Source organism: Ochotona princeps, chromosome 7 (assembly GCF_030435755.1).
Source record: "Ochotona princeps isolate mOchPri1 chromosome 7, mOchPri1.hap1, whole genome shotgun sequence".
NCBI classification, from domain to species: domain Eukaryota; kingdom Metazoa; phylum Chordata; class Mammalia; order Lagomorpha; family Ochotonidae; genus Ochotona; species Ochotona princeps.
The window spans coordinates 51,525,323-51,547,456 of NC_080838.1; the positions used below are offsets into that span (position 1 = coordinate 51,525,323).

Consider the following 22,134-nt stretch of genomic DNA (forward strand, 5'->3'; position numbering starts at 1 on the left):
TTAATAGCTGTTAGATCACTCTCAAACCTTAGAAGGTTCAAATGTGGTAACTCATTTCGCAGGGAGCCACTTCATTCTTTGAAGAATGCTCTGCTTCAATGCAGCTTCAGAGGACAGGCAGGCTTGCTCTTGCCTGATGACAGAAAAACTATAATTTGTGCATGGAGCCATCTAGTGGCTGAGTTTCATACAAAATTCACAAAAAGTTTGACAAGTGTGGGAAATGTTCACTTCAAGCACTGATTTTCTTAATCCCACACTCGTTTCACTTAAATCATGTTTCAAAACTACATATGTAATTATTATACCATTAATTCATTCATATGCATATTCAGTTGTTTGCTTGTACTAGAAAGACATGAAATCTGTATTCGTCTTTGAAGAACTGTCATTTTTAATGTAGTTTTCAGTGGGCTTTGAATATTTTAAATCTCCTTACTTTTAGTTTCCCACTATGAATCTTTGGAAATGATAGAAGCTTCCACCTGGAAAGAAGTCTGACCTGCATGAGCAAATGGAAGAGAATGTCAAAGGAAGAGCAGGTGACTGCTAGGAGCTAAAGAGAAGAAAGCAGCATCTCTTGCGAGTTTAGACTCTGAAAAAAGAGGTTTCACCCTATTACCATTCTCTTCTTGTCACATATATTCAACTTTCATTAAAGTGGTCTGGAAGAAGGTGCATTCAGGATTGCTCATGGGGCACACAGTAGTGACAATAATACCACCTCTCCGCCTTCTCATAAACCCTACCTTCCAGCAAGGACACTCACCTCAACTACCACAAAATGTCCATCTTCACAGGGCGAGGTGTGCAATACAAATCTGCAAAGCTTTAGCCATTTTCCTATGTGCTGTTACTTTATAGGTTTGAAGCTCTGAACTACCAAATATCTGAGCCATTGACTAGGGAACAGGTCACAGAGACTGAGTTCAGGATGTTCTGAGGACCATGCTTGTGGTCATCTTGAAAAGGTATTTCTCCTCTAAGTAATGTTTCTTTGACATAAACAGCCAAGGGCAAAACCAGCACTTTTCTCTGAGGTTTCCTTCTGTGCATCCAGGAACACAGCAGCAATGGTCTTGGTCCACTTGCTCCTCTCTCATCAATGAAGAGGGCCACTAAAGTCACTGCTATTACCCTGGATTCCCAGGCATCTGCCTCTACGAGGCCTGTCCCTAGGGGCCCAAGCAAACTGAAGACTGTAGAAAAAACCTGCAAGTGTGACAAGAAAAGGTTTCTTTTCAGTCTCCAAATTGAATGAGAATTTGAGATTTGCAGGCAATTGTTCTGGACAAATCAACACTTTTACAAGGAGAGCTAAGTGCTTGCCCAAGGCCAGTGACAGAAGGAGCATGGGAACACAGCGCAGTGAACAGCAGGCTTCTTCTGTCTTCTTTGACCATACAGGAGATTTGTCAATCAGAGCATCATTGCTCAAAACCAACTATTTGTAAAGATGCTGGTCAATGAGCATTAGATTTTATAGATCCAATAAGGAAGAATATTTTTATTATTATCTCAAGGTAATAAAACATTTTTTACCCTTCGAGTGCCTCATAGGACCAACGTCTATATTTTGACTTTGCTTTGTATTATTTTTGTATTTTTTAACCTTACTGAGCTAATGTTGACTGAAATCCTTAGAACTTTGACGCTGTACAATGAATTACTGTTTTGCTACCCTAAGAGATCTATTTGTATCATTTCTGGCTTCAATGATCACTTTCAAAGATGTCCCTTGCACCTCTGACACTTAGTGGCATAGGGAGAATGAGAATCTTGTAACCAATGCTAATTTAAGCCTGTGTCCACACAGGCCCATTAAGCCAAAAGAAGTCATAAATATTCCTACAATTCTGGTTTGAAAACCTATTTTTAAGAAGTAGGAATATGACCATTTTATGTCACTGGGTGGGTTTTCTCTACAGGCTAATATTGAACTCCCCAATCCTGTATTCTTGTTCTTTTCTGGTTGCTCCCACTCTCAGAAACCCTCCATGTACAGTCTGTCATCAGAAGAGCTGGCACTCCCAGGTTTTCCAGTGGGCTTGTCACCTCCCTGGGCTGACTTATAGTGGGATGTTAATGGGTTCATTCAAGCAAATATAATGGATGTCTCAGATCTATGTAACTATTGCCACAGGCTCCTAGTGAACACACCAACAGGTACTCCACACAAGTCTAAGCAGTGAGACACCTAAGAGCCCAGCCCATTGTATACTCAGATTCATGCATACTAAATGGATCTGCCTAAAGATCTACTAGTATTCCAATTTGTTGAATCTCTGCAGAACACCATGAATTCAGACTTGCTAACTGTCCAGTAAAAAACAAGAAAGTTATTCCAAGATACAGTCAGATTATTTGCTAATGTATACAATCAGCCTCTTGAAACACCATTTTAAATTTTTGCTTCACCAAAATTATAAATTGTGAAGTCAAAACACTTCAGGGCCCCAAAATTCTGTTGCATGGTTGAATTACAAAGGTCTAATGGATGAGCACTATTACATCTGCTGTTGAACCCGACAGCACTGACCCAGTGAGGACTAACACAGTACTGGACTGAGAATGGGAACTCTGAGCAAATTCTGCCTCAGAGCAGCCTAGAGGTTGATGAGCTCTTGGGCTCTGATCCCCAGCACCACAGGGATGCAACATCAGAGAACCACAGCCAACATCACACTCCCGAGGTTACACCAAGACTGGTTTATAACAGCATGAAAGAACAAGAAATCTGCAGCCAGGGGGAAATGCCATTGCCCTTTTATGTTCTCCCAGTCATTAATGGCATCTGTAAATGTAGGGATATAAATTCGGCTGTATCCTCCTCCAGACCCTGGGAAAACAAAAAAAGACAGAGATCACAACAGGTTAAACACATGACCTGTACTTTCTCTTTCACCCCTTCCTGGCCCCAGTATCTGCAGTGCAGCCCACATCCTCCAGACAGATGCATTGAGCCCAAGAGCAGGGAACATCATCATTGTGTGTGGGTTTTGGATGCCCACAGTGTTGTTATTTGTTGAGTTTAATGTTGAGCTGGAACAAGCTGGTAACCTTCCTCTTTGCTTTTTTCTGAAGATGACCAATGCCAGCACGTGGGGTTGGAGATGCACTGTCATCTACCGGCTGCCCTCTCCCTCCCCTCCCCCACACACTGGCCTCCTCATGAAAGCTTCAACTGTAGAAATGTCAGGCTGAAGTTTTGTGCTTTGCCATCTGTTTTTCAAATAAAACACCACCGACCTTGGATTTTCAGATATGGAACACTTTTCTCATTGTGGTAGAGTTCCCTTTTGCTGTATCTTCTATGCAATTCCTTTTCTAAAAAGTTAAAAAAAAAAATTCCTGGTGGCAGCAGAGGGCTCTCTGGGCATCCTCTGCTGCCTTCCTGTGTGATGGAGGTGAGGGATACAGCTCCGGGTGTGCCTCTCCTTTCCCTGGCTGCCTCTCCCATGTTTTCCCACAGACCCCTTGGTTTGTAAATTGCTTGCAATTACTCTGTCAGCCAACATGTACAAAATGTAAGAAAGAATTTTTCAACAGGTAATAAATTATATTTATAAGCAAGAAAGAGTGTTGTCTGCTTTGCTTCTTCATCATAAAAACCCAACTTCCCCCACTCTGCTACCCTTCAACCCCATGTTGAATCACCACCACATACTTCTTCTATGGAACAAAAAAGCCTTTGGATCTTGTGTGGATGGAAATCACAGCCTTCCTACATAGCAGGACAGGGTGATGGAAAAACACATCTCAAACTTTTCTGCAAACTAGAGCCCCCTGGGTCCCACCTGCAGATATCTGACTGCAATTGGTCAGGAAGAGCTTGAGCACTGAGCTTTAAAAGTCCTTGGGTGATGCTAATGGTAAGAATGATTCAAAAGAGCCACAAATAAATTCCCTTGGGAGTTTGTAAATAAAGAGCTCAAGGCCCTGTACTCAAGAGATGCCTTTTTGTTTCCTCTCAAGGATTATTTATTTGAAGGGCAGAGTGACGCAGAAATATTTCCCATCTTCTGGTTCACTCCCCAGATAAGTGCAATGTTCAGGGCTGAGCATTTGGGCTGAGCCAAATCCAGGAATTCCATCCTGGTCCCCTGAATGTCTGGCAGGGGTCAAAAACACTTGGGTCATCTTGCTCTGCCATCCCATGTGCACAAGTGGGCAACAGGATTAGAGAGCAGATGGCACTGCAAGTGATGCCCATAAGAGATGCTAGTAACACAGGTAGATGGCTTAAGCCACTGCATCACACCATTGGCCATCTTCAGAGACGCCATTTTAAATGAAGTTTCCTAGGAACTATAGTAATAGAACCTGAAAGAATAACTACAGAGGTATGGGAAATACTGACAGGTACAGTTCACTTGGAACAGGGCTTCCTGACACTCTCTCCAAAGTGAGCAAGCCAAAGGCTAGTCTCAGGTGGAGAGCCACCGGCGGGAGTGGAAGCCAAGACGGCAGTCCTTCCTTGAGTGACACAGCCATCTGCAGAAGTGTCCCTGAATGGATATCACAGTATCTAATGTTTGGGGCTAAGGAGGTCCTAAAAATATATAAATTATACCCAATGTAAAATCAAAGGGACAAAAATGAGTGAAGGAAATTTCAATTTAGAGACAAACCCAAATTGTACATCACAAAACAAACACAGAAAGCACACAGTGGGGCAGACTGAGACTGTCACCCACCTGCTGGCCCATCATCTGGAGTTCCTTCACATCTGTAATTCCTGCTGAAAAGGTTGCACCTGGGAAAGCATGTTCTAAGTCCGGTCAACGAGACACCTGGAATAAGAGGTGGCTTGTCTCCAAGCCGAGGTTTCTGGGCATTTCTGAGAATTGGGCTCTCTTGGCATCCTTCATTGCCAACCTAATGGATGAGACGTGACAGCTGGATTAGCATCAAAGCCAGAGTAGAAACCACCTGGCAGAAACAAAAGTGCATCCTTCTTGGGGGCTGTGACCACAGGCAACAACCATGCTTGCAACATCTCAAATGACTATAGCAAGGTTTGGCTCCATCTTCCAACTGGGCTTGACTCTCTAACTGCCTTAGAGCCATGGGAAAAGACTGAATTGAGCCCACAGCACACAGAAGCGGGTGCAAACAGGGTGAAAGTGGTGCCCCAATAACACATCTCATCCTGTCTTCAATGCTACAAATGCTGGCTACTGTACAATTGGCAGCTGTGGAACAACGCAGCACATGTGAGCACCTGTTGCCCACCTGGCAAGACCATCCCAAGCTTGACAGACTCCTCTCCATTCTTCCTTTTAACAGCCCTACCAGGTGGGGTTTTTAGTCCAATTTTTACTCCAGGTGAGAAGAGTGAGGGTCCATGATGGGAAGAGTGAAAATGGGGTGTGAGCTGAGTCAGATTACGAACACTGGAAAGCAGTCATACTTACTTTAAGCCCAGCACAAATAGCACAAACATCACCCTCCCAGGTAAACCTGTTGAACCCTGCATGAGCAGTGACTCAATGCAGGCCCATTCCATGCCCCACATCCCCAAGCGAGTGTGGCCTTCCTTGCTCCAGATCCCATTTCCAACAGATCTTTTCATAATCAAGCTTGCCACACTTCCCCCCAGGGCTTCCCATCATGCTCCCCTTCTGTCACAGAGGGCACAGCAGAGATGGCCATATCCGTTCCCTCTTGTGAATGCCTAATGTCAGGTTCCTTCTTGAACACGACCTGTGCATTAACAGCTCTGTGCAGGCCACTGCCCTCACTGGCCTGTCCCTGGGGCCGCGAGGGGGCCCAGCCCTTCAGCAAGCCTGGAGAACCATCTGACAAGTTCCACCCCTCTGGACTGCTCCCATCACTAGGACTTCAAAACTACCAAGAAATCAACACCAATGGCTGGGATGTCTACCACCGTGAAGCTCGTCCGCTGAACTAAGATCTCCCACTCCTGCCATCATCCACTCGGTAGGCCCTGATTCTGCCAACCTCTTTCACAATCTGGATTCTGGCCACAGCTGTATCATAGCTCTGTACAATTTCCTATCTAGCAGGGCCTACTCTCCTTCGACCTCCTTTCTTCTGCCTTATGAGCCATGACACCCAGTCACTCAACAGTTTTTATTTCCCAGTGGCTACACTGGAACTCTGAACCCCAAACCAATGGCAGCTATTTTCATGTGTACATTTGGGGTGCTAAAACAAAAATAAAATCACACATTACTTGCAAAAGTAGAGTATGAATTTGGGACCATACCTGACAGTAACAATTGCGGATTTTTCTCGGCTTTGGTGTGTGGATGATCCCATTTCGTCTTGAGCACAACACCTTGTGGTGGATATTAATATCCTGTCTTCAAGAGGTCAGTATGTGCCTAGTGTCCCCCCACGGAGGCAGCAGGAGCTGTATTCACACTCAGGCCAGCAGTTGGTGCAGTGTCCAAGCTCAGGGCCTCCTCACTTCAGTGTCACTGACCCTAACCATCTCACCATCCAACCACCCTCATTGTTCACTAACCACTGCTTCCCTGCACACCTGCTCACTCTGAGCACATGAGCATGTCTCCCAATGTCAGAGAAAGTGGCAGCCCTGCAACCATTGCTCTTCCCTCCCACCACAGGAAGCACAGGCTCACCGCAGCTACCGCCTTCTCTGCCAGTCTCCCACCTAATCCAGTGCCATATTTTCAAACATACACACAAAGAAAAACAACAATAGCAAACAGGCACAACTGTAAGATTACAACAGTCAGGCTTTTTCCAAGGGGAGAATGAAACTATTTTATTTAAGGGAATGTTAAAACAAAGCCATATACAATCTGTAACAAATACAATACAATCGTTTGTTCCCTAGTCCTGAATAATTACAGTATATACAAATTCTGTAAGGCACTGGGTCCCCAAGGAATACAAATGAGTCTTCTTTTGAAACAGACAAACAACAAAACCCCCTATATATTGCCAACTTTTTTTCCAAAAAATAATATGGCATATTTTTATGTTTAAATCATAACTACTGAATTAAATCACTTCTGACGCTACTTCTTTCATTTCCACTGCCAGGGGACTGCCTTTTCTAAGGAGATACAACTACCCACGTGTTCAAGTTAAAAAAAATCGCCCTTTTCTCAGTGCCTTTCCACCCACAGACAAAGAAGAGGCAGAACAGACCAGCAACATAAAACTTCTAATGAATATGCATGACTCTCGCAACATGAAATTCAGTCATTATTAAGTACTTGCTATACTTGACTTCACATCAATTGAAATGTGTCAAAGAATTCCCTGTAAATAAAATCTCAGCATGTTTCCTAAGAAGCTCTCTGTTTGAGGAATAAAAAAGAGTGGTGACTGGGGACACCACGTAGGGCTTTCCAGGAGGTCAAAGGCCTGTCTCCTCATACTCAATGCTCATAGCACTTCACTTGTGATTAAACAACCTACACACATTCATAAATAAATATTATGTTTCATTTAGTACTTTATCATCCATAATAGTTTACTCTCTAATCCACATAATGGAGTTGTGCCAGACTCCACACTGAACATAATATTTATATATACATATATTTATATAATATATACACACATACATAAACTATAAACCTGAACATCTTAGCATACAAAACTTCTCTAATGACTAATAATTTAGGATTACTTTGAAAGGGAACAGTTAGAAAACAAAAACCTTAGTCTTCGAAATAATCTTAAAACTATGCAACCAACTACACTATTAATCTCCAGGCTCTTGCGTATTTGAATGAAAGACAAAACAGTAAAATAAAATTCGACTATGAGCCGCTAGAAATTTAAAAGCCATAAGGGACTTCTGGAAAGTGGGATAGGTAGCCTTCAAGAACAACTTAGTCTTACCTAAGTGGATTTTTGTAACATAAACAGAAAAAATTTTTTTCATAAATAAAAATTTTTCTCATTAAAAATAACTAAGTGGGTCTTTTTAAGTATCTCAGAAATAAATTTCCAAGTGTTCATAGTGAGTAAATCAGGCTGGGGATTAGAAAATCAGCTACAGATTATTTCCAAAGCAACCAAACAGATAATACAGAAGAATTTTGGACACTATTTTAACTTCTCCCATTTTTCCCTGGAATTCTCTCACTAAACATCATCATGTTCCCATGAAATGTTCTGCATGTAAGATATCCATTTTCAAGAACTTACCAAAGAGAAAGCCTGTTTTTTATCTAAGGGGTGATTCCAATCCCAAATGCAGGGGATTCCCGAGAAACACAAATACTTCTCTGTGAACGGCATACATGTTTACATTCTTTTGATTAAAAACGATCTGATTCAATACATGCAGACTTTCTCCAAAGCTCAGATGATTTTCATACTTATCTTAACCATGTATTCCTTCTAAATTATCACAAACTGCATAATCTGACCCAAGAGAAAGGAATCTTAACATTGCAATTGAAGTTATTTGAATCTCAGTAAAAGCAGCGTTGTGATTACTGTTATATTTTGGAAGCGATAATTTTTTTGCCCCATAGGAAAATAAAAGGCAAGGCATTCTCTTCCATCTGAAGGATGAAGTTCTTAGCTACACAAGACAGGCAGTGAGAAGCAGCGGTAAGGGAACCTGGAATACAGGATGTGTGCTTCACTTAACGGTCCTCCCAGATCGTAAGCAGAGCTCACAAACACTTGGCACCCGAGGATGTTTTCTGGATGATCAAGCGGGCAGCTGCAAGCCACTTTGCAAGTGAGGAAAAGGTTTCCTCATGCAGCTGTCAAATGTCCATCTTTCAGCCACTCAGCAATGAACATGTGTTATAAAACACTGCCCCCTGGAGTATCCTCCAGGGAATGTCTCTTTCTTAGAGGCTAAGAGGGAAGTACTCAACAAATTCTTTACTAACCACTGAAGCAAAAGGAAACCTGCAGAAGGAAATGTAGATAAACGAAGCTGAGACAGATGAGTACAATGGTTCACAATGGTACATGCCTGTTGCCAAGGAATACACCCCTGTCAATGATTCTGTGTGTTTGTGTGTTGCCCCAAACACTATAGAATTCAATAGCAGAAGAGTTGCTCTGACAAGTGCCACAAAGAAAAAATAATAAAATAAATAGTTATTTTAACATTGTGAAAGTGAGTCAGCCATATGGCATTAAATGATCACTTCAGATGAACACAGTCAAGCCCTATCCATTTTAGAATAAGCAATCACGGCAGTGGTAACATTCTGTGGCTTCCACTCTCCTATGCTGGCCCATCTGAAAGTTATCTTTATCTAGTTTTAAGTTAAAATTTTGTTAAATTAACCTGACAAGTGCTTCATCATATATATATATATATTTTTAACTCAGACCCTCCCCCAACACACACAAAAGACAAGACAATAAGCAAGAGAAACCACTTAAGCAAGATAGGGTGTCCATCCTTGCTCCCTCGTGGTTTTGAGACTACCCCCCACCCGGCATCTGTGAAGACACAGTCACGGGCCCCTTCCTTCCACCCTTGCCACCTCGCTGACTCACCCTTCTTCACCCAATAGCAGACAATCGCTAGTGTAGAGTGCTTTGTCTTTTACAAAATCCACGTCATTTTGCTTAGTATGGACCTTTGATTTGAAAGATTGACAGCATACACAGGTCAATGCTCTGCATTTTAGAAGATAAGCAAAAAAAAAGTGTTTGTGTGTCTGATACAAAGGAAAGGATTTTACCACGAAGGCCTGACACCATCAGAAACACATGGTGGTTCTGAAGACCATCATCCACACTTCATGTTCCTACAGCCACATGGAAGCTTCATTTGCTCTGAGTTGCCCGAAGCTGCAAAGAAACACCTTGAGCAAGTCCCACAGGCAGTTCCTGTCTGGTGGCACTTGTCTGCAGGTGCAATGCCATGGCCGGGGCAGCCCCCCACTGCAGGCAGGACCACAGTGGTCCGGCAGCCTGGATTGGCCAAGTTCTGGCTTTAGGGTGAGCTCCATTCTAAGTCCTCCAGCTTCACAGATGATCTTCTGGCTTGCAGAGTGCAACGGCTTTTGACCAATGCAAGAACATCTATTTTAATTCACCTTTCAGTTGAGTTTCCGGGGAAAAAAATGAACAAAACCTTTTGTGGGTATTTCTAAAATATAATAGTATAAACCTTAAAACATCTATGTTATTTTGGCAAAAGTAAAGTATCTTAAAAAAAAAAAAAAAGAGGTCATCCCGAAATGCAAGGCTTTCTTAGAAAGCAACAAGCATCCCACATGCAACACACAACCCTGCGGCCTCTGCCCTCTGACAGGCAGTAGGCATGAAACCGTGTTCCGGACACTTCTCTATCTCTGTCCAGGGTGCTCCCTGAGACGGGAGGGCTGCAGCCACTGGGAAGCAGGACCATAGTCAAGGCTTGTGCTAGGGATGCTCTCACATCTTCTGCTGTGCCTACAAACAGAACACTTGTCGGCTTTCCACAGAGATGTCCTCTCCCTCATGTCAGAGTTTAATGTCCTGCGACTCTGACATCTTGGCAAGTGTCTTCTTGACACGCAGGGCCGTCAGCCTCGAGGCAGGATTGTGAGCCCAGCATTCCGTCATGAGCTTGCCCATCTGCCTTAGACACTGTGGAAAGGAAAAGAGGCGTTGGGGCAAAGTTAGAGAACTGGAATCTCCACAAGGCAGGAAGGCCCTGGATAGCAGCTCTTTCACTGGAGCTCAGGAAGCTACAAAAGGTTTATATTTTTAACATTTTTTAACAATTTATTGGTTTATTTTAAAAGCAATTATTAACAGAGAGCATGAGAGAGAGCGTGGAGAGAGAGAGAGATAGCTTCCATTTGCTTGTTTAGACCCCAAAGAGCCACCATGATCAGGCAGAAGCCAGGAGCCCAGGACTCCATCAGGTTTCCCAAACAGGTGGTATGGGCCATCTTAGGTCATTTTCCACTGTCCTCCCAGGAACAAGGGCAGGGAGCTGCACTGGAAGTAGAATAGCCAGGACTCAAGCTTGGTGCTCAAATGACAAGCCAGTATTACAAACGGTGGCTTAATATGCCTATACCACAATGCCAGTCCTGAAATGTACATTTTCCTTTAATGGTACCTGTAAAACCATGTAGAAATAAAACCCCACTGGAGCTCCCTTTCATGAACAATGATCTATGAATAAAACAGGCTGACTCGTGTGCTCTCTTGTGACAGGAGCACACAGGTGCTTTGCTGATCCTAAAACAGCACCTTGAAGTCAGCACTAAACAGATATAAAAACACCCTGGGAATGTATATTACACACCACATACCCAGACTGTTTAAAATGCTTGATAAGTCTACCTTTTTTATTCAATTCCATGTGATTCCAACCAGCACGGTTATTCTTAAACCACAGCTGGTTGTCAGTTCCACTACTACGATCATGTTGTTTAAGCACAGTGACCTGTGCACAGAGAAGCTAAAACGTTTTCTAATGTACTCCAGGGATATTCATCAAATATTGGTATTCCTGTTGAAAACACACCTTCCCTTCACTAGACATCTCTGGTGAAGGGTTCTGAAGTGGCGTCGGTGGCCACACATACCGCCAAAATAACCTAAGCCCGGTATCTCACAACACTTTCTGCACAGCTTATTGGAAAAGCAAACATGGATCTTACAGACCATTTCAGTGATGAGTCAGAAAACCAATGGACCAGACGTTGTTTTTAAATGAATTTCAGATTGAAGACAAAGTTCATAAATGGTGCTAGGTTCACTTTGTTTCTGATAAACTTGGTACATGTTTAGGTAAACAGTAGATTTTGTTCCTGGGAGTACTTCAAACTCACCTTGAAATTTCCTGCAGCATCAGTACCCCATGTGGGTACCTAGGCTGCATCCTCGCTGTTCCACTTCCCACCTAGCTGCCTGCTAAGGTTCTGGGGAAGCAGTGGATGATGGTCCAAGTGCTTGGTTTCCCCACATTGCTGTGGGCTCCTGGCTTTGGCCTGCCCAACCCTAGTCCTGACTGTTGGAAACCCTTCGGTAGTCAACCATGGGATGGAAAATCCTTCTCTCTCTCTCTCTCTCTCTCTCTCTCTCTCTCTCAATCCTTCTCCCCTTCTCTCTCCCTCCACCTTTTACTCTCCATAACTCCATCTTTCACATAAATAAATCTTTAAAAAAAAAAGTTCCAGTTACCAGAGAACTTGAGGAATTGGATGAGTCTGAAGGTGTAGTGGGCAGAGGGAGAGGAACGCAGCAGGAAAAGGAAATCCAGCCAAATTCTTCTTCTTTCCAAGCATCTCCTTTACAGACCTTTACAGTTCTCGCCACCAGAGTCTTACAGCAAAGCTCAGTGTGGGATCTGTCTTACTACGACTCCTCAGACGCCTACTTCTTGCCCTCATTCCATGCAAGTAAGTGGTCTGGCAGCAAAATCATGATGCTTTTAAAAATGCACATGAGTGTAATGCTCACAAAAGGCAAGGAGTGAACACTGGCCAACTTCAGACCTCCTGCAGGCAGTATACTGAATCTGGAGAAACGTACATATAACTGAGCTCCATACATCCTACTACACCAACACCACTGCCATCAAACACGAGTTCTCATGCTGGCTATCTGGGATTGGAGGGGTGAAAAGAGGTCTGTCTCCAAGTTCATCCTGGTGACAAGGTGACTGTGAGCCTTACCTCATCACTACTCCACCGGTTGGGGAAGGAGGGGCGTAACTTCTTGATGCACACAATCTCTCTCATGTCCTCATAAGACGGGTCACTGGGCACTAGGTCATGATAGGGAAGCTGGTATTCTTCCACTATACCTGAAAATGTATGGTTACGACTCATTATTTTCTGTGAAGTGGAAACAAAAGCCTAATACACAAACTGTTCTCAAAATAAATGCTACCAATAAAAATGACAGATTCAGGCTGAAACACAGCAAAATAAATCCCCCAATACTACACCCAAATATTCCTAATTAGAATTCCTAATTCTAAATTAGAAAATAAAATGAATAGAAAGCTTTCAACCTCGTCTTTAATTTTCAAAAGATAAGTATCTCATATCTATTTTCAATTTCATAAAAAAGTTGCTTTTTTAAAAAAGTCTGTATTCAGCCTCAATGCAAATTTGAATGGTATCTCCTGAACTCACTTTGTATAATATGTGACAGCTTTTCTTACTATAGTATGACATTAGAAAGATCATAATGAATTTCAAAGTGCATTTCATTAGAACAAAATATCAGAGTTTCATTTTTTTTTCTGTTTAATCAGAAGGATGTGAGTTTCCACATTAAACTTTGGAAACGTGTGTGCACGTGCATGCACACACACACACACACACACACACACATATATATATATACATCAATGATGACTCAAAATCTGGACAGGGCAATGTTACTGCCTTAGCTAACCTTTTGGACAAAACATTTCAGAGGAAACCTAATGCATCTGCAGTCACTCATGAAGGGCTCCAAAATCTTGAGGAGACCAAAGGGCACTGCCTCATGGAAGGTATTTTCTACAGAAATGTGAATACTTGCCCGCTAACTTTCTCCCTTACTTAACACACAAACCTATACACATTACTGTTACACTAACCAAAATGGAAATTATTATTATCATGTTGGGTATACTGAACACTACTTATGTACCAGCAACTGTAATTCTCTTCACATCTACTAAAACCTCACAACCAAGGAACGTAAGTCTATTCCTCCACGTCATGGTTACGAGGAAGATACTGGAACAAAGTGTGTCACAAATAAAAAACAGCAGGTACAAGAACAGCACTCTGCCCTAGGCAGGTGCCTGCTTCATGGTCAGGATATCAGGCAAGCTCATGTGTCACAAAGCAAAGACTAAATTGGCAACTGTGCAGCGGTACAATGTTTTGCAGAATTTTCTTGATATCTGATAACAGAGAAGCGGACAACTCAGCTCTCTACCTATCTACCAGGGGACAGAGTATACAACAGCAACCAAAACACTGCAAACAGTAGTACATCTAAATATTTTCAGATGCCTGCATTGCTAGGATTGCTCTTACTAGAAAAACCTTAAGTTTACAGCAACCCAATCATAAAACAATAACAATATCCTGATAGTTTCCCTTTCCTTTTCATAAAATGTTTTCATGGTGGTGATGGAGGACCTTCCATAAAAAGTAACCAGACTGGCTGTCCACCCAGAGTTGTCTCTGCCACTACCCATACAGGAGAAGCCACAAAGGGGTGCTGGAATTGGAATGATGCCCAGTGGGTAGGTGAGCAGCTCCTGAAAGTAGGAAAGGGGGCTGACCTGGTGAAGTAGCCACTGGAGGAAGAGAAGGGAGACAACACACAGAGGATATAGGCGGAATCTGTACAAGGGCAAGGGACGAACACAGTGCAATGAAAAGAGATTCATCAGTAACTGAAGTTGGGGGGAAGGAGCCAGTTAAAGACTATTCCAAGATGCTAAACATAATTTCTTGGGAAGATTGAACTGTACCAACAAAAACATAGAGAAGAATAAAAGAAAACATGATCCTGTATATGATACAATACTTTTAAATTTTGCTGAGACACAGCTTTTCAGATATCTGTGTTTCTTACCTCCTGATACACATCTCCTAGCAATCTCCCAAAGGATGAGTCCAAAACTGTACATGTCGGCCATAATGTAAGACTGGAAGTGATTTCTATTCAAGCTCTCATCCAGCACTTCCGGGGGCATATAGCGCTTGGTGCCAACTCGTGTGTTGGGTGGTATGTCAACTTCGTTTGTATCACTAGGAAAAGGCAAAGCAGGGCATTCATCAGCACTAAACAGGACCAGCAAATGACACTTCAAGGTGATTCTCAAACAAAGGAATTCAGGGAAAGATGGGAAAAGAAAACATTCTAGGGAATGAAAACATCTTGAAAACTATGTCTTGGTAAGAAGCTGATATCACATATTCACAGGTAAAAACCAAGGGAGGATGCGATTTAAACAGAATGGAGCCATAACATAAGAAAGTATGCTCTGTATGTATCACCACTGGATCCAACTTAAATCATTGTTCAGTAGCTACTTCATATTTAGAAACTACTTTCTTTCCTTTCACATGTTAATTTCTTGCCCTTAAAATAGCATGCACACCAACCAAGAGGGTTTGTTAACAATAGTACTTTTAAAACTAAGTGTTGTAAGAATTTTGGGTCTATAAACATATAAGAGAAAGTGGGGAGAAGAGGAATGAGGCAAAAGTTTGCAAGCGAAATATAAGAACGCTTCTAACACTACCGTTTCACAGCCCAACACATTATGGATTATGATACATAAAAAAGTTATCTAAGATAACTTTTCAACATGGCTGCTTTTATCTGTTTTTTCCATTAGCTGGGGGAGAAGGAATGAGGAAAATGGAGAATCACCACCTCCAAGCAGTGTGAGGGGCCATGGTTCTCAGCCCATGTTTAGAAGCTGTACAACTACAAGGCTGATGATCTACTGGAGCCCATGAATCCATGGTGGGCCAGGACAAGGCTCAGACAACATCCAGAATAAATGCTACACGACATCAGAAATCGGTATAAAAAAGAGAGTGACACGACCAATGAAGAAACTATCTAACGGAGCCGACTCAGAATCCACAAGAGGAAGACAGGCATGACCGTGGGTAAGGAAGGACTCCTGCACACCAGGCAGAAAGGTGGTTAAAAGGAAATGAATTACATTCCAGTCCAGGTACATGGGAAACCAAAAGTTGTCTTAATATGGGCCCCATGGGAGTGCTTTCAGGCACACCAAGGATGCACTCTGACCATGGCTGATCAAGGTCTGGGGCAACTCCATCCTCTCCTTAGTTTTAGTTTCATAATGCTATTTGAATTTGGCAAGTCAGGAGATGGTAACAAAACGTGATATGTTGACAAGCTCTGAAAGAATGAAAGATGAGTGCAACCTAGTGGGAGAATTAAGATTTGTAATGACTGGTCTACAAGCAATAGTACTTCAAAAATCACAAGGTAAAATCAAGTTGCAAAAGTTTATTAGGGTTAGGGTTAAAATTTTGAAACACATGGACAGGCTCTCAAAATACACTTTGTAAGGAACTTCTGGAGAACTCTTCATTTATTGGTCATCTGTGAACTCTCTTTCCATCAAATGCAGCAAAAGCACAATCAAGGATTCTGAACGTGCAGCAAACATGCACTATCTGTGGCTCACACGGGCCAGGCCTGCTCAGGGAGGCCAGCCTTCCTCCCCTCACAACCCCAAGAATTTCCCCTTAGAAGTATTTTGAATAAATACCCTCCTTACTGATATCTGGGTCAATACCATCTTCCAACTCGAGACCAAAAAAAAAAATGCCTTTGAGAACAAAGATTCTGTCCCAATCAGTTGGCATATTTCCTGGATATTTCCATATCCAACCTCAGTGTAGCTCTGACAGGGTGTACAAATCCAACTCTGGACATGGAAGAGGGACAAAGGGCCACTTAGAGTGAGCTTTGCTATACTAACATTTCTTCCTTATGCTTTCAGCAACACCATTCTACCTGTTCCTAAATAATGCAGGAGGGAGAAACTGGGCTTATCCTAATCCAGGAGAGTAGAAGCAGAAATTACAGCAGGTTTTTTAAAAAAGATTTATTTTTAATTTTATCAGAAATGTAGATTTACAGAGACAGAAAGATCTTCCATCCATTGGTTCATTCCCAAAATGGCTGCAATAGCTTGGGCTGAGCCAATCCAAAGACAGAAGTCAGGAGCCTGGAGCTTTGTCTGCGTCTTCAACATGGGTGCAGGGTCCCAAGGACACTAGACATGGGGCATCCTCTGCTACCTTGACAGGCCATGAGCAGGGAGCTGGATCAGAAGAGGAGCAACTTGGACACAAACTAGTGCTCATATTGGATGTCAGTGATGGAAAGCAGAGGATTAGCCAATTGAGCCAATATGCCAGCCTAAGAAATTACAATGACTTTTAACAGACACCAGAAACAAAGACCAAGAGCAAGCAGTACAGTGATGGCACTGTGCCTGTATGAACATACTATGACAGAAGAAAACGGCTGCCAAGGAGAAAAAACCAAGCAGGGTGCCAGCAGCTCACTCTAGTTCTCTCTCCCTGGGGGAGGGTAAGGAGGGATGAGAAACAAGGTTGGCAAGAAAATATGGGACTTGCATTGAGGGTGCAGTCAGAGGAAGTAACTCCCAACCCACAAATAATCCTGTGCCCATTTGTAGTCAAATCATGCAATCATAAGTAGAAAATACAGATAGAAGAGTTTATTGGTGGTTACCATAGGTGAGCAAACAAGAGGAAGTGACAGGTAGACAAAGGTGACTTAATGTATACTAAGTGATACAGGAGTAAGAAGTTGCAGAACAGGTTAAGCGTAGATAATGATAATGTAATTTTTTATAGAAAACTGTAATTTTCAAGAAAGGGCTTTAAACGTTTTTTACTAGAAAGAAATCAGAAATGTTTGAAGAGACATGTTTGAAGGAATACTCCGATTTGATGTCACACAATGTATACATGTACACATGTGGATTTTATGTGTCAGGTAAAATTTCTAGAAAACAGAAAATAAATGTTTGAGTGTTGTGTTCACGGCAGGGGAAATGTTCTGTCTCTTCACCCATCCCATGCAGAAGGGCTAGAAATGTTTGCACTAAGGGGACAACTGCAATGTACAATTTAGAGATTGCCAAGGAGGATAAATCTATTCACAAACATGTTTATGGTAAATCCTTGCCCTGGATCAAACACGGCTGTTGTCCTCGTTAGTGTGAGTGTCAATGAGATACAGACTTAAGGAAACCAGGAAAGAAATAAAAATCAAATTAGATGAGAAAAAATAAATGAAGGCAGGGCTGGTAAACTCATCATGAGAAAGCTTCCTTTGTTTTATAATCATACTGGTCATATAAACATTTGTCCTTATAAACATTAGGGATGGTAGGGCTGGCAGAGAAGAAAATAATGAAAATGATCGATTGTACTTTTCTAGAGGAGAGGTGAACCCACAGGGGTGAGTGGTAACTTATTTGGGGAGAATGGGTACAGTCTTTCTGGCCTGGGCCATGACAGCATGGCAAGCTCCTGTAGTGAAAAGCAAACAAGGAGAAAGGTTCCATTGGCATCCGTTTCAGAACTACAATGCCCACAGCATGCCATACCACACCCTCCAGTGGAAGTATCCTAGATCGTGAGCTGCTGGTGGTTTGGGATGAGCAGGATCAGGAGAATAGCCTGCAGAAAGGGCGTTGCTTATGAGCCAGGGCTGGCATGGGCGTGGCGGCCAGGAATTAAGTTTTCACATACCTGGGGTCCCCACCGTGCTGCCCAGGAAGATGGACAGAGCGGTCTAATCTCACTCCATCTTTAAAGGCAAGGCTGTCCTCACTTAAGAATGTGCAGCAAAGCATGGCAATCAATTTCCCATTGCTCACTGAAGTCATGGGGAATAAGGGGTGACAGAGAAAATGCCCAGTGCACTGGAAAAAGAGCTCCCCTGCGAAGACCAGAGGGCTCTCTTGGGAAAACTCTAAGGACTCCTCCCTCCAAGGAAGGCCACAGAAGTGAGAAGTCTCCAGGCTCTAGCCTGGGGCAAAAGGGGGAAGTGAAGGGCCGGAGAGGGAAAGAGGGGGACATAGGCGCAGAGAGAGAGAAAAGGAAACAAGGAGTGAGATAAGTACAGGAAACAAAATCAGATATATAACTAAAATTTTGGTCTCCTGCCACAGCAGGGAGGCACAGAGTACCAAGGGGGAGTGATGGGCGTAAAGCAGCTTGCCAGCTGGCGACTCTCCCACCAACACCACTGAGAACTCCAACACACAGAGGTGATGAAAAGCAGAATGCTGTGGTCCCTTCCTCACTGTCCATTCCCAGTCAGTTGCACTGTCTCCAGCACACTCCTGGCACAGCACTGGTACCTGGCATGTGGTGTGTGTGTGTGTGTGAGAGAGAGAGAGAGACAGAGACAGAGATGAAGTCAGCAGCTGCCTGAAGGTACAGTGAGGCTGAAAGGAGAGCCTCCCACCAGGATCTGAAGCAGGCTGCAGAATGAAACATGAGCATCTCCCAGGGCCTCACGAGCAGCACATGCTTCAGACACTTGCCACCAAGCATGCAATGAAGGTGGGCATAAGACATTTACTTTCGTGCCAGGGAATATAAAGGGGGTCTGTTTGGGGGAATATATATATATATATATTTTTTAACTGTAGGGTCACAATTCACCTCATTTGCTGTGAAACGCTTTTCATGTGAACAGAACTTCCTCACTACAAATCCATAGCAGCAATTCTGGCAAAATGTACGCTGTTAAGAAGGACCCCCCTGCCAGATCAGCCCAGGGCACACTCCCTATGCTACCATAAATCGCAGGAAGACCAGGAAAGGCAGAGCAGAGCACGTGGTGGCAAGGGGAGGCAAGCCCAGGAGCAGAGCCCTCCATTCTACCCTGGTGCACCACCCTGGTGGTCCACAGAAATCTAGAACTGTAGATGCCTAAAACTGAAGGTGAGAGAGACAGAGGCAGAATAGAAATAAGAAAGGCAATAGGAACAGGAGGTAGAGCCATTACACACCTTTAGCAATTTACTATTTTAAAAAATAGTAAAGGATGTTTAAAACACCTTAAAGAACACCTTAAAGGCAGAGTAATACTTAGCAGGGTATCACTGGTTTGTGGCTCTTAACTGATGCCTGCAGTTACACCCTGAGTACACTGGAGATCACTCAATTGCCTCTTAGACTAAAGATACCACCCTATCCCATTCCACCCTAGAATGAGATTCTCCAGAATCCAAAGAAGGGGCAGTGCACTACAGATCTTATTGACAGCTGTAGAAGTGGCTTGTCACACTGAACCTGTCCCAGTCAGGCGTTCACCTGGTGAACTGGTTTTGGTTACATGTTCCATCAGACTTCACTGCTGCTAGAATTACACCAAGAAAACAAACAAACAACAACAACAAAACAAAAATCTCCTTGGGATTCCTTATCAGCACAATCAGAAAGCTGCAAGTTCTTGAACAAAACGTAGATATGGTGTATGGTGGCAGAGGGTGTGATGGGGTGTGCTGACTCTGTCACTAACAGGCATGGCTTACATGACTTACTGAGTCACTGAGTCATATCATTACAAAAAATACAGTAAGTACATAAAGCAAAAGTTACATCCCAAATAATAACATCACAAAGGGGCTGGCTACCCTAGCTCTTTTGCACTCAACAATGTGACAACCCTCAACTGAGAGAAGTGTGTGACAGGCTAGCTCTCACTGTGGGTTTCCTATTTAAAATGTAATAGCAGAAGCTCCCTAAGCCAGGATTTATTTCCCCTCCTAAGAAAACATTTTATTCTGACACTGAAATATTAGAGAGGTTGCCTGACTCTCCAGAGTGAAAAGTGAAAAGCTCTGGGACTTCCTCTGAGGCAGTTCATATGTCATGGTTTCCTCCTCGTCCCCAGAGAGATTCAAGGTAACGGTGAAGCCTGCCAGGGCTCACCTGGATCCAATCTCCCTTAAACAGGAAATGCATCAGCACTTACATCATTTCCAAGGGAGTGCAGGATAAAAAAAAAATTACATGAGCAGGAAATCTCTAAGGCACCAGTTGTTCTCTCTGAGGTTCTCAACTTCCCTGGGAACCTCCCAGAGATGATTTAGATGCCTACACTTACAGCTGTGTAGAGAGCAGGGTAAAGAGTAAGGTTGCACAGAAAGCTCACACACGCAAAGCTGGAGAATTCAGCACTGGGTCACTTATGACTCTGACTGCAATAAAACACTGTGATTTTCTGTTTGCACGTGTGCACAGGTATGCGAGCACACACTGACACACACAGCAAGATATGAAACAAGCAGAGGAGACTGGAACCCAGTGGAGCTTATAAAGCAACATTTACACATTATGCTAAGCAACTGAGAGCAAATTTTCAATACAGGAAGTAACAAAAAGGACCCCCTGAATTGCTGAATGTAGCCTCCGGATAAGGAACGAGAAATTGGAGTGCAGCAAGATAACTGGCCACGGAGCTTATGCCAGTCACATCAGCCTGTGCAGTCAGCATCCTCCTCTCCTCCCCTCTTGATGAACAAGTAAACACATGCCAAGCCTCTCCAGCTGTTCTTCTCACTCCCTAGAATCAGAGTTCGCATTAAATTTGAGAGGCCATTCACTTCACTTCCCTTGCATGAAGCAGACATAAGTCCTAGAAATGTCACACAGACTCAAATTCCTTGCTTAAGGTCCATGAAGGAGATGGATTCTCATTTTATTTTTTACTATCGCTTACTTTCATCAATTCAAGACAGTGTTAAAATGCCTGCCACGGATAATTTACTATGTCCTACCATATGGGAAGCACACCAATGAACTGGCATGGATGAGGCTTTTAAAATGCCCAGTAACTAGCAGGACAGACAAGGCAGGTACAAAACTAATGCCAGGTGATGAGGGCCAGTAAATAACTGTGCTATGATGTTGTTCTTCATAGCTCAGGGATGAGTAAGGTGCCTGGGTTAACTCCTGAGACTAGATGAAGGTATCGAAGAAACAGGGATTTTTCCAAGCTAAAGGTGGCCAAAAAATCAAGAGCAAAGAAGTAGCAAACATCAGCTCTATGTGGAGAAAACAGGTGAGTTTCACAAAGGAGAACACGGACCGGAGAGTTTGTGCAATATAAAACTGGAGAGGCAGAGTCAGTCCAGAACTCTACATCGGAAACCAGGCAAACAAGCTGTCTGACTTTGTCCCATTGTCCACAGGTAACTGCTCATTTATCTTCACCTGAGGGAGGAAGGAAAGGTGCCCATCTTCCAAAATGGATCAGCTTCAGTGGGAAGAACAAGAGAGCAGTAGAGAAAAAACAAAACCAAAAAACCGAAAACGATTCAAAAGGTAAAAGGAGAGCAGAATCAGTGGAGACCAACGGGGAAGCTGTGCACACAGGCACATGAGGCAAACCAGAGGAAGTAAGGTTGGGCCTGAGGACAGCCACAGGCTGATGGGACAAGGGTCAGCGGAGAGGACCGATGGTGTCTCTCCGAGACCAATGGGGAAGCTGTGCACACAGGCACATGAGGCAAACAAGAGGAAGTAAGGTTGGGCCTGAGGACAGCCACAGGCTGATGGGACAAGCGTCAGCGGAGAGGACCGATGGTGTCTCTCGGTGCTGCAAGAGAGGAAGGAGCAGAACACAAACTACGAGGTACAAACT

General features: G+C 43.2%; 1 protein-coding gene across 2 annotated transcripts in view; it reads right to left on the reverse strand.

Annotated features, from left to right (window-relative positions):
• Window positions 1-10,107: 10,107 nt before the first annotated feature.
• Window positions 10,108-22,134, reverse strand: part of BMPR1B (bone morphogenetic protein receptor type 1B) — a 379,571-nt gene continuing 367,544 nt past the window's right edge. For both annotated transcript variants that reach the window (XM_058667033.1, XM_004590553.2), the window contains 3 exons: window positions 14,518-14,693; window positions 12,606-12,736; window positions 10,108-10,560 (listed from right to left, as the gene is read on the reverse strand). In XM_058667033.1, the coding sequence (XP_058523016.1) occupies window positions 10,435-10,560; window positions 12,606-12,736; window positions 14,518-14,693 (433 nt within the window). In that variant the 3' untranslated portion in view covers window positions 10,108-10,434. The remainder of the gene's footprint in view (window positions 10,561-12,605; window positions 12,737-14,517; window positions 14,694-22,134) is intronic.